At 47.8% G+C, this 13350-nt stretch overlaps 1 protein-coding gene across 3 annotated transcripts in view; it reads right to left on the bottom strand.

Moving 5' to 3' along the window:
- Positions 1-13350, bottom strand: part of cv-c (RhoGTPase activating protein) — a 319469-nt gene that overhangs the window by 75570 nt on the left and 230549 nt on the right. For all 3 annotated transcript variants that reach the window (XM_025300750.1, XM_025300751.1, XM_025300752.1), the window contains exon 9: positions 2393-2464. In XM_025300750.1, the coding sequence (XP_025156535.1) occupies positions 2393-2464 (72 nt within the window). The remainder of the gene's footprint in view (positions 1-2392; positions 2465-13350) is intronic.

Raw genomic sequence — 13350 nt, 5'->3', positions numbered from 1 at the left:
CGACCGGTCGGGCATCGGTCCGAGGCGCGTCGTCGAGTCCTTCGCGAGCGAGTCTCCCGCGCGGCTGCGAGGATCGTGAAACAATGGGCCGCTAATGGCGCGCGGTAAGACGGCATCCGCGGCGCAAATGCTGCTGCAACAATGCAGCGGTACCGCAATAACGAACGCATTGTTGGTAGGCGCCGCGCGACAAAGAGCCCGCATTATGAGCCGTATTAACATGTCCAGGCGCATCACGCTGCCCTCTTAATAATTTACTCTCTCGCGCGATCCGATCCGCGTCTGCCTACGTGTCGCTCCTTACCGTTCCGCCTTCCGCCGCGTCTCGCCACCGGCGCGAAACCGCGTGCCTCGCGTCCTCGCGCGACGCTTCAGCGGCCGGTCTGAATGGCGTCGAGCCTGCGTCACTCGTGTTCGGGATTGAATTCGCGTTCCTCGTCGTGCGTCAATTTCGCGAGCGTCGTGGGAAGTACAAAGAAGACAATAAGAGCGCTCAAATGCGTAACGTTACTCACTTAAACAATGAAAAGGGAGTTTATAGAGCGATTTTGATCATTCCAACCTTGCATTGTTGGAAGAGGGCAAGTCTTACGATCTCACCATTTTCTTTACATCGGAACTGATGCCACAACTCGGTTATCGCAATTTTTTTACATTGGAAAGTCGTGCAAAATTGGACTGGATAAAAAGCCAGGCAAGATATAAATATATATCGAGGGAAAATATATGAGAAAATAAATTCTAAAATATAATTCTAAATGGAAACAAAACTGGGACGTTCATCCCTCAAAGAACGAGAAAAGCCATTGATCAAAGAAAGCGCTGCTGCAATTAGAGATGGAAAGGATCGCGCCGGGGGATTTTAGCGAGTCAAAGAGACGCAGATGAGCATTGTTAAACCCTTCAAATTTTTGTGTAATTAAATAGCTTTCGGCGTATTATAAACGTAAGGAATAGGAAAATAAATTTTATAATAATTTAAGATGATACTTACAAGTACCGATAGAAATATAGAGCAAAATACAGAAAGAAAAAAAGTTTAGAAATATATGAGCGTTTATATAGAGCGGTACTTTTGAGTGCCGCTAGGAAATAAAGGGTTAAACTGAACCGGCTCGGCGATTTGGATAGCAACAATATCGGTGACGGTTTGATTTGTGGCAATTTTGTTTAACAAGCAGATATACGCTTACGTAATAAAAAGATCTCAGGGGATTATCGCGTAAGTATTAAGGGGAGAATTACATTAATTACGGGAAACCATTTTCAAAGCTATTTTTACGAATTTTTTTTAACAGAAACGCTAAGATCAATGAACTTGAAATTTTCACAGTGCTCATTAATGTTCAAGGTATAAAATAAATTTTATTGAATTACAAGAATCGATCCAATTTGTAATTATAGATAAAAATGCAGTCATCCGTTTGCGAGCTCTATGTTTGCTGTCGACGTAATTCTGGGCCTCTCTCTCTCTCTCTCTCTCTCTCTCTCACTCTGAAACTAAAAACTAAGAAAGATTTTTAAAATATACGTTGCCATTATAGCGCATAGCAAAATGAAGACAGTGAAGCCAAGTTTTAGCAAATTTATTTTATACTTTGAACATTAATGAATACACTGAGAAAATTTCAAGTCCATTGATCCTAGCGTTTCCGTTAAAAAAATTCGTAAAGGCCTTGAAAGCGGCCTGCTCCGCACGTAATTCCCCCCTTCAATAAATTGACGACGAGAGTCAAGTTTGAAATAATCCACGTGTATTGACATAATGTAAGTGTTGGATCCCGTTTGCTCGCAACTGAGCACCGCTGCGCCTATCGACCTCGTTTTATCAGCTGTCTGACTTTTCGCCGATAATCATCCCTTCTTCGAAGAATGTCCTGAAAGGCGTCGCCCCTCGTCCTTCTTCAAGACACGCGTGTCAGAGAAAAGTGAGACGCCCGCCTCAGACGGGACTCGCGTCGTCGAGCAAAAACTCTTGGAAAATGTGGAAATTGGAATTGTGTAATCGAGACAACGTTGACTGAAATTTATGCGTGACGACGACGACGTCGTTATTGTCGCCAGCTGTGACGTTAAACGAGATGGCTCGGAATTCCTTCGGGGGCGGTTTATCTTTCCCTCGAGAAAGTAAATTAGGAATTCTGAAAATAACAAAGGGTCGTCCCACCCCGGCGCGCTCCGTTTAATCCCCATTATCTCCCGCCAGGACATCCGGCTGTTCCGAGTGATTTAGATTTCATCTGAAATTGCTCCCTTTCAACCCGCGGCTGACTACTTCGGTGCGGCGATCTCGGGGCAATTTGAAGGGACTTTCGCCGGATCAACGGCTACTGAATAGCGCACCTCATAATTGCTTATTGCTATTCTGCTTTATCGCAAGGATTGTACTCACCTTCGTACATCTGCGCGTACTGCGGGAATCCGGCGGCTCTCAGCCATTTGCAAGCCTCCTGCGCCTCGATTTCTGTAAAATCACAAAGTCACCAATTAACATTCGTCACGAGAGAGATCGCAGAGAAAAGTTAACAACGTACGTTGAAATTAAAAAGACGAAGAGAAGTCTCTCCGTTTGTTCACGAGCGAGCGAGACACTCGTCAAGAAAGAGGGAGACACTTCGCAAAGGCAAAGTCCGGCAAAGGAAGAGAACGACACGGAAAAAGACATACGAGATTCATCGCAGAAAAATCACCGCAGGGGCGGGAGAGAGGGGCGTCTGCTGGAAAGTCGGTCGCCCCGCTGCGACAACGAGAGAACGGGAATTCATAATCGAGCGACGGACGATCGCGTATCCGCGGGGCGATAAAACGTGGGTAGCCGTCAGTATCGATATCGCCGTGGCGGATTTATCGATTCCCTTAGCAGCGGGCAGTCCTCGCGAATGAGCGGCCGATGTCTTTATTTTCCGCCTCCGTGCCGGAGTATCTCACCCGCGGCGCGCGGCACCGCCGGTAGTTGAATCGATGCATCTTTTAGTTCGCTCTTCGATTAATCTACGACTCTTAGAACGCCATTAGTCGCGCTAACAGCGCGCAACGATCGTATTTCACGCGTCGAATTTATGACGCGTCTCGTCGTAGTCTCTCCTTTTCTCTCCCTCTCTCTCTCTTTCTCTCTTTCGCTTTCTCGGTCGTTTCGTCCCCCTCTTGATGCGAGAACTGAGAAAAACTCGAGCTCTCGGATCATCAAAATGGCTTCGATGGGGATTCGAGTGGCCGAAAAGTCGAGTCTGCGATTTTCGATCGGCTAGTCCGACTTGTGGAGATTCGGAAAAATTAGGAACGCGCGTAGGAGAATTCGGCGAATTCCCGACAGGGATCGTAGATTCAGTCGCTTCGCGCCGCGCGTCTCGAAATCGAATGCAACGCGACGACGACAATGACGACGACGATGTCGATGTCATTGTGATGCTCGTTCAAGGGGAAAAAAACACGATGAAACTGAGCTACGGGAAGTTACGCGAGGTCGACGACACGAATTTACGTAAGTAGCCATGCATGTATGTATTCACGTATGCCACTTATAGGCATGCAAATGACCCGTCTCGCTCCTAAGTGCCCACCAATTGCGTTCAGATCCCCAGCACGCATCGCACGAAAAGAATGCTTAGGATGCTCGCCTTTCTCTCTCGAGATCGCGTTTCGCGTCCCCGTGTCGAGCGTGTAACGCAAAATGCCGCTCGATTTCGTCAAACGCGAAACTCCCGCCTCGCGGTAGCCCGCCCGCTGGAAGAACAAGGAAGAAGAAAAGTGTCCACCGTAAACAAAAGGCGCATCGTGCGTGCTCGCGTCTCATTTCCGACGCATCTTCGAGCGACGCGGAAGGGTGAAAGTGGGTGTTCGCGCGGGAAACGAGAAGTATGGCAGAAACGCGATGCAAAGGGCGCGTAAAAATTCGCGGGGCGAGGAGGATGCGCGAGCGAACACGGACGATGAGGAAGCGGATGTGAGGAAGAGGAGCTCGCCTTCGCCGGCGCGCAGATCGTTACGGCAACTAACGCAGTCGCCGTGTGGGCGCGTGGGCGAATTATAATGAGATAAAGTATCTGTGTAAACGTTAAAAAAGCCCCTTCCGCGCTGCGGACGCGAATAACGCGCGGAATCGACGGTCGCGGGAACGAGACGGAAAGATAGAGAAAGAGACACACACACACACACAGAGAGAGAGAGAGAGAGAGAGAGAGACAAAGAAATACGCGAGGAGCGGGAAAAGAGAGAATGCGCTCGGGCGTGATTAGCGCACGTGTGTGTTTGCCCGTCGTTAATAGAAAATCAGCGGAAATGACGCTGCGCAGACGGGGAATTAAATATGGAGGAGATTTCTCACGGCATCTCGATGTTTGTTCGGCCCTTCGTTGGTTGGCAATATTTTTCGCTCACGAATGGCCGCGATCTCACGGATGCATCGATTTCCCCGTTGTTTCCCTCCGCTTCTCCAAACAATTTTTCTTTCATTAGCAGCCGGCTAATGGGCAGCAAAGTACGCGAGAGAAGAGCAGCGTTAGCGTCCGCCGCTGCCTGTGCAAAACAAACTCGAGCTCGAGGCAGCCGCGGCAAATTAGCCCGGATCAATTAATCAGGCAGCTTGAGGATTCGAGCGGCGCTCCTTCCGGTGTGGAGGCTGCTTGATCCACGTAACAGCAGCGATGGCGAGGAGTCGCGGGAGGAGTTCTCGCTCCGGCGAGAAACCAACGGTAGGTTTCCGTCCTGCGCGAGGTGACACACCTACGTGCCGCTTTGCGCTTTGCGGAACGCGCGCAGTTGGAAGCTGAAGGCAGCGACCTACCGCAACACGGCATTATTCCGTAGTAAATTTCCGTCGCGTGCCCTCGCGGAGGTCCGCGAGCGGCTGAGTAAAGAAGCTTGCGCGTGTTGATAATGATCAACATCGCGAGGATGAAACGCGCGAAGAGATTCAATCTCGGCCGTGCGCGTTTCAATTCACTGACACGAATTACGCCGCCCAAACATGTTGCGTGTTGCGTTGCGTTACGCGTCAATAGTCGCTGCCGCAAACGCGCCATTTCTTCTCGCCATTTCTCACGAGACTCGGCGGGAGGGTCCGTCAGGAGGGAGACGTTGTCTCTCGCGAGCTCGTCTCGTAATCTCAGGAGGCACAACATGACACACCTGGAGTACTCTCGCCACGATATCTCGATGTTTATTAATTATTATTATTATTATCTGTCAAGTTCTCGCAGGAATAAAATTACCATTGATGTGTGCAGAGTGCAGAATAATTTTACTCGCCAAAGAGAGAGAGAGAGAGAGAGAGAGAGGCAGAATATAAGATATGGAAGAAAGAAAACGAAGCTAACCTCTCCTCCTTCTCTTTTAATCAGCGAGGTAATTAGAATAATGCAGAACTTTTAAGAGAACCGTAAGACGTAACAAAAGGGTCCATTTTATCCGAGGATACTCTTATTATTATCCGGCATACTCTTAATCGAGTTGCAGTTTTAAATTTTAATTCGACGTCAATGTTAATGATGGCGTTGTTAATGATGGCGTAACTTTGATGAGCTCAGTTTTGTATAATTTTTCATGTAATTCTCGTCGCCGTCACGCTCGACCTCGAAATGACAGAATGTTCAAATTGTCGTTTCTATCCCCACCGCTTGTAATTACAAAAACGCTTCACCGACATGTTCGTATCTTGAGGTCTTCTGAAATTTTCCTAAAAAATTCTTAATCTATTTCTACTTTAACCCCCGACTTTAATGCCCGACTTTTTTATAAGTGTTTTAAGAATAAAAATTGAGTTTTTTTGAACTGAGACTATAAGCAGTGATAACCAAAAAAAATATCAGAATTTTATGTTGGTTTTTTCATCGTTCGTTTTTTGTTTATTGGTAAATATGACTTGGATCCTAAAAGCATATACGAAATGAGCAATCTATGCGGAGAAAAATGAAGGGTAATCTATACGACATAACTCTGATAATCAGCTTGACTTTTGGAGCTGAAACTTTCCTGTATTTGTGAGTGAAGTTTATCATCCAGAGCGTCAAGCTTACTATTTCAGAAGAATATCTTCCAGAATAGATCACCATTTACATAGTCAATCGTCCCTTCATTTTTCGCTGCACAAAAAACTGTAGGTCATCAGGTTTCACGAGAATAGCTTGATCTCTTGATTTTCGTGTCCACCATGTTGGATCCGCCATTTTGAATTTCTATATTCTTCCAATTTCACACTTTGCATCTGAGAAAACTTCCAAATGTATAAAATTATAACAGATACCAATCTATTCATTTACAGTGCACTTCTAGATGTCGGTAACAATGCTAACTACGCTTACTTGGAATTTGACAAAACATGTTATCATTAAAACTGAGCTAAAAACAGACTAAACCGAATCTACATACATCTATGGTATATACCATTTTTTAAAAGAAGAATTCACCTTTACAGTGAGAGGTGCAAAGAAAACGAAAATATCTCCTTTTTTTGACTAAGTTCTGGATTCTTAAATGCGTTTCTGGTAACTATAGTTACCAATAGGCGTTAAAGGGTTAAAGTGTGCGTGTCTAAATTTTCGAAGCGACATTTCGGAGAATTTCCGAATATTCCGCCACATCCGCAAAGTTTCGGCCAAGTGGATCGACTCGTTAATCTCGGGCGCGATCGGGCTTTGCCGCTTCGCGCGAAGACGACGAAAACCGTGGCCGAAAGGCGCGGCTATAGAAACGCCATTACGACGACATATGCAAATACGAGAGCAAGTCTCCGGGCTTGGCCGGCGTTAATCTTGTTTCGCCCGGTAGTTCCGTTGCCTCGCCTCTCGTGGGTTTTCATTGATCCCCGCGGGACGGACATTAATTAAATGGCCCACGTCGATGCGGCGGCGGTCCGTTCGACAGCCACGCGGCTCGTTACCGCATGCGGGGCCCATTTTTTTCAGATTAAAAGTATCCTCACGCATCGTTGATTAATGCGAGATGGCGCGCGTCACGATGCCATCGTCCGATTTCAAAGTATCGGCGATATCCATTTTTTTTCTCTCTTTCTCCTTCCTTTCTCGCGCTTTCTCGCTTTCTCGCTCCAACTGCCGAGCGTTCAATCCAGTTTTCACGGCCGGGACGGACGGATTAAACGCTCGGCATAAATTCCAATTAAATGTAAATCCTTCCCGGGCCGAAACTATTTCCATCTCCGTGTGCAATTTCACCTCTCCGTCGCGCGACTCTCCGACTCTCGAGCGGCTTTCCCGCCGACAAATTGCGCCCGAAAGGCACAATGTATCGGGAAATGGGGAGGGAGGGAGGGAGGGAGGGAGGGAAAGATATATCGATCGGTTTGGGGACATTAGAACACGTAGGGTGACACGCGCGACTATAAACGTGATTTACAAGGGGCTCGACCGCGTCAAAATGTCGAAACGTGCGTTTCGAGCGTGTTCGAGATATATCAATTAAATCCCGAGTTAAGCCGCTGCTAAACTCTCGGGCGCCGCCGCGGCCGCGTTAAGATTCGAAACGAAATTTATGCGGCGCTTTTGACGTCAATATCGAAGTGGGTCAAGCATTAGAAGAAGCCTCGAGTGGAGTCGCGGCGTAAAAAGTGCCAGGAGCTTTACGCGACAGGTCGAAGCCGAAGGACTTTTCGCGCGCGAGCGGGAGCGCGAGCGAGATCGCGTCCGTGTCCTACAATCCAAAATGCGCGATTGTTCATGGATCCGGGTCAAGAGTGCGCACCCGAAAATATATTATTTCCCCTCACCTGCGGCCGCGACTTTTCGGTAGGTAGGCTAGATAGGCATAGGCAAGGTAGACATGGTCAGACGTGTGACGTTCGTGTGAAATTTCGACGCGACGGAAATACGCCGGCACCTCGACAATTGCCGGCCGGAAGACAAACGCTTTCCGGGAACAATGATGACGTACTCTTGTCGCCGAGGACGGAAAAATGCTGGCGCGAGCGTTAAATGGAGCGGAAGCGTTCGCAACTTCTTACTTCACGAGTTTAGCCGCGATACTCGCTGAGACGTGAAGATATTATAATACAACGTGACGTCGTAAAACTCCACTTTCTACGGGCGGAGAAGAAAAACGGGAGCTCCGAAACAGAGAAGATTACGGGCGCCACGCTGTCTTACGGAGCGAATCCTGCGGAAACGAGAAGAAACGAGAAGAGTGGGACAGCCAGTTGGAAATCATGAGGGAATTTGGGAATCTCGCTGTAATCGAACGAAACAATGCCTTTTATTCTTCGGCCTTTTCTCCCAGTAGATTACGCAGAGGCAAAATTCACACATGGATCATGTGTGACAATATATAACACTCAAAAAAAGAAAAGAAAAAAAAAAAGTAATCTCAGAACAAGCGGAATCATCTAAATTTTAGAGGATTTTACTCTTATATATCAAGAGGATCCCTCTAAGATTAAGAGGAAAATATTACAAACACATCTGTTCTTAAAGTTAGAGGGATTATCTGTTATATGTACAATGCAAATCTTATTATTTAGTAATATAAACTTTCTCTTACATACAGATTATTTAATCTGTTTCTTAAGAGGATTATTATTTATTCTTGCTGTAAGAGGAAAGTTAATTGATATAAGAGGAAAAGTTAGAATAATATTTGATAAATTTTAGATGAATGATTCACTTTAATCGCTTTATCGAAAGAAGAATCTTTTTTCTACAAAAGGCTTCGCTTAGAATATGATACTATGGGAAAAATCACTTCGCAAAGAGAATACTTTTTTTTCGGATAAAGTATACGCGACTTTTTACATAATTTTCTACGTAATTTTTCTTGACCCATGAAAATTCTGGGAGATTTTCAGGCGAATCGCGATGCACACGCTCCGTTTCGAGCGGTTTATTGCGACAAATCAAACTGTCGAGAGCGAATTTATTGCTTGTTCGAGCAACGTCGTCGTACATCGATCGGCGATCGATGATAAATCGCGGCATACCAATGGAGTAGGTCATGGCCCGGCGAATGTGTTATTGTTTCCACATATCGTAGGTTATCCAATGGCGCGGACTGGCGCCAAAGATAATTCCCGCACGTATCGAGCGCATACAGACATGGCCGCGTGAATTGCAGGAACTATTGGAACCGAGCGACGTTTATTTCCACCGTTATGCGAACGTCGAAAACGCGCGGATAAATCACACGGCATTATGATCAGCCGGCCGTGCCCCGGCGGGATGGGAGGTTATTCGACGCGCTCGTCGCGATGGAGTGTATCGGTGTAAATGAGACCGCACGAGCTTGTGATGAGCGAGGGAAATCACCAGCGCAAAAATCGCCACGATGACAACGCGAGTTGTCAAACTATCGCACCACCGTAACGCGCAACAATGACGAAATGATGAAACGGGCGAAGCGGCGCGTCGTAACGCGTCCTCGCCGCGAGTAAATTCAACTTCGCGAACGTGTAATCAGCCTGTGTTTATTGCCGTCTTACGGCACTACGTTACGTTTATTACTACCTCGCATTAAACTTCCTCGTTCAACGTCCGCATTTATTTGTCATTCTTAACGAGCCTGAGTTATCCTCGCGGAGAGGCAAGGATAATGTATGCGCGCTCGCGTCGATTTCTTAATCGCGCGGATCGCACGCTTTTCCCTCCTCCCCCTGCCCCCCCCGTGCTCGCTCGCGCGCGACCCGCCGAAACGCATCGCGCGATAATAACGTCGGCCGTATTGTGCGAATTTAACGGTAATTCCGCATAACTGGTACCACTCCTACATTGCGTAACACGATCTATCCGCGCTGAACGCTGAAGGATCTCTTGCAATTCGTCCCCGTTACTCGACAACTCAACCTTTGTTCAGTGATATACGGCAACGTTGTGCCCCGTTTACGACCTTCCATTGCATAAACATTTGTCTAATGAGCAGCCCCCGCGCGCGCGCGCGCGTCAGCGATCATAAAGGCAATTGAGATTTTTTGCGGCCACTCCGCGCTGCAGCCGCTCTCAGCCGGAGGAGGGGGGGGAAGGTGTTAATCCTCGCGGAAATACTGTGGGAACGCGCGCACGGCTCCGGCGGCGGCTCGACACACAGAGCACGCATAGGTACGAACACGTTTTGCGAACGTGTTCGTAATGTTTGTTAATATCCACCGGCGCGTGTGCTTTCTAATCCCGCCCGGTCGAATCCCGCGCGATCAGCGGGGAAAAAATCCACGAAAATTGCACGAAAGTTCCACGAAAATTGCAACGATTAAACCTCCATCGGACTCCTTGGCCGTCTTTCCGTGTTGCTTCGCGTCCGGCGAATGCGCGGGACACGAGTTCCGCCGAGTGCCGATTGCTTCGCATTATATACGTGTCAAGCCCCTGGCGATTTTCCGCGGTTGCGGTAATCGCGTTTCTCGTGCCGTGATTTGTTCAAACTGTTTGCTCAAGCACGCGAATAACAATTATCATATAAAATTACACATCGTTACACAAAGTATCGGCTGAAAAGAAATGTTGAAACAAAGTGAGGATCGCCTACTTTTGCACGAAATATTATATATGGCTTTTAAAAATTGATTGAAAAATATTGAATGTAATCGCTATGTGTTAATAACTGTTCTACTTTTGTATAAAATATTATACTGTTTGAAAAAAAATTGACTAAAAATACTGAATACAGTATAATCGATATATTAACGATATTCTGTTGTATAAAATTATATTGGAATCCTCTGGGACACTCACTGTTTGCTCAAGCACGCGAATAACAATTATCATATAAAATTACATCGTTACGCAAAGTATCGACTGAAAAGAAATGTTGAAACAAAGTGATCGCTGTATCAATAACGTTCTACTTTTGCACAAAATATTATTATGGCTTTCAAGAATTGATTGAAAAATATTGAATCGCTATGTGTTAATAACTGTTCTACTTTTGTATAAAATATTATACTGTTTGAAAAAAAATTGACTAAAAATACTGAATACAGTATAATCGATATATTAACGATATTCTGTCGTATAAAATTATATTGGAATCCTCTGGGACACTCACTGTTTGCTCAAGCACGCGAATAACAATTATCATATAAAATTACATCGTTACGCAAAGTATCGACTGAAAAGAAATGTTGAAACAAAGTGATCGCTGTATCAATAACGTTCTACTTTTGCACAAAATATTATTATGGCTTTCAAGAATTGATTGAAAAATATTGAATGTAATCGCTATGTGTTAATAACTGTTCTACTTTTGTATAAAATATTATACTGTTTGAAAAAAAATTGACTAAAAGTACTGAATACAGTATAATCGATATATTAACGATATTCTGTTAACGATATTCTATAAAATTATATTGGGATCCTCTCTGGGACATTAACGTCCCCGCGATAATGAAGAAATTAATATCCTGACCCAAGTCTAATCGAATATTAAACGGCGCGGCCAGTGCGCGTTACGACTTTGCGACACAATTATCGAGCGTTGTCAGCTCCGTGGAACTGCGGTTGCGGAAAGGCGACGGGCAAGAAGACCGAGAGAGGTGCGACACGAAACAAATTCTTCCTCGCGTTGCCACGGCAAAGATGTCCCCTGCCTCTAAAATGCGTCGCGCTTCACAAAATGCGGATCAGCGGGGTGTAAAAGGCGACAGGCGCATGCTGCGCGACGGCGCAGCACGTTGTCACATTGACAGAGCCCGAGAAAGAGAGAAAGTGGAGAGGAGGAGGAGGAGGAAGAGGAGGAGGAGGAAGATAAGGAGGAGGGAGAGGAGAGTCGACAAAGAAGGGCGCGGGTCCTTCCCCGCGCCGATTTGGGACTCGCGGAACCGGTTAGTCGCTTTGCATAGGATCCACCTCTGTGATTTGCGAAGCGCGCGCTCGCTAGGGCTCGTTCTTAGAAGACGGACACGGCTCGATAACCATCGTGTAGTGCTCAGTCATTCGAGGGTTGGTAATGACGGGGGAATTAAGCTTCGTTATGCGTGCGAAATGTTGAGATCATTATCGTCGCTGCGCCGCTCCGCGAAAATGACACTACGACACACACACACACACACACACAACATAACGCGTCGCACGGCGACACGATAATATTTTTCACCTGCTGTTCGTCCACGCAACGCTCTCCCATTTCCTCCCATTTCCCCCGCCGCTTTCGCAACTGCTCAAGCGAGAAGAAGTACGCTAGTTAATCTCCTCCGACGCCTCATCGAGAAGGGGCGCACGCCCCTGCAACATCCCGCTGACCCGCGTCGTCGCGTTTCGAGGGCGAGCGCCATGCTTAAGCAGCGTGCCCGGCGGTCAAACACCGGCGAAGTCTTCGTGTTTCGTTTAGCCGCGAGAAGATAAATCTGCGGCTACGGCGGGGGAGCGGCGGCGGAGGTAGCTCGGAGGACGCGCGGGGGGCGCAAGGGAGAAAAGGTCGGGGCCACACCTTTGTGTCTCGCGACGTTCACAGAAGGTCTTCCGGCTGGCCACTTTCCCGCCGGGCAACGGAATCAAAACGGACGACCTTCCGACGACCGAACGCGCATTCCGCCACCGGTCGACCTCTCCCCTCCTCGCTCTGTGTGTGTGTGTGTGTGTGTGTGTGTGTGTGTGTGTGTATGTGGAGAGATAACGATATTTGATATACGCGCTTGCGTTCTCGCATATCGCGCACACTGGGCGATTTCTCTCCCCCTCTTCCCCCTCCGCTACTTAAGGCGACTACCTCGCAGCCGCTCTCCTTCCCCCGGCCCCTCATTTCCCTCATTAACAGCGGTGCAAGGTGCACGAGCGCGCTTCGCGACCGCACCCTCCGGCCTGTGCAAGGCCCCGAAGCGGTTAAAGGCCGAGCGAGAGAGAGAGAGAGAGAGAGAGAGAGAGGGGGGGAGCAGGGAGAGCGGGGCCCAAGCTCTCGCGGCCGCTAACTACCGCGTGCGGACCGTATCATTTGCGGGACCGGAATGATGCGTTCTCGGGCGAGCGACGAAATCCATTATCGGCGCGCGTGGGCGCGGTGGGTGATGATTTACGTCTCTGGCGAGGGACGAATTAATACGCGGGGAGCGGGGAACGGGCGCGCGCGCCGGCTCCGGGGAGCGCCGAGCTGATGTCGATGCGCCTCTTCGACCGTCTTCTTTCCTCTCTCCGCGCTCCGACTCCCTTTTCCTTCTCCTCGTCGCGCGTTTTCTCCGTCTCTTTACTTCTCGTCGTCCAGCGAGCGCTCGAGCATCTTCTCTTCGTTTTCCCTCGCGAGAAGCGCGCCGGGGAGTCCCGCGGCCCCGACGATCGAGAGCCGCAAACGTGAGGGAATATCTGGAACGGAGCTCGAGTGCGACATGTTGATTGCGTTCGGAAAATAAAGCATACACTGAGCGATTGATTTTCTGACTTTTAGCGTCACCGGTGGTTTTCTCATTTTTCGTGACTGTTGGTCTTT

Source organism: Harpegnathos saltator, unplaced genomic scaffold (assembly GCF_003227715.2).
Source record: "Harpegnathos saltator strain DR-91 unplaced genomic scaffold, Hsal_v8.6 scaffold381, whole genome shotgun sequence".
Lineage (NCBI taxonomy): Eukaryota > Metazoa > Arthropoda > Insecta > Hymenoptera > Formicidae > Harpegnathos > Harpegnathos saltator.
This window is presented reverse-complemented; position numbering and strand designations above follow the sequence as displayed.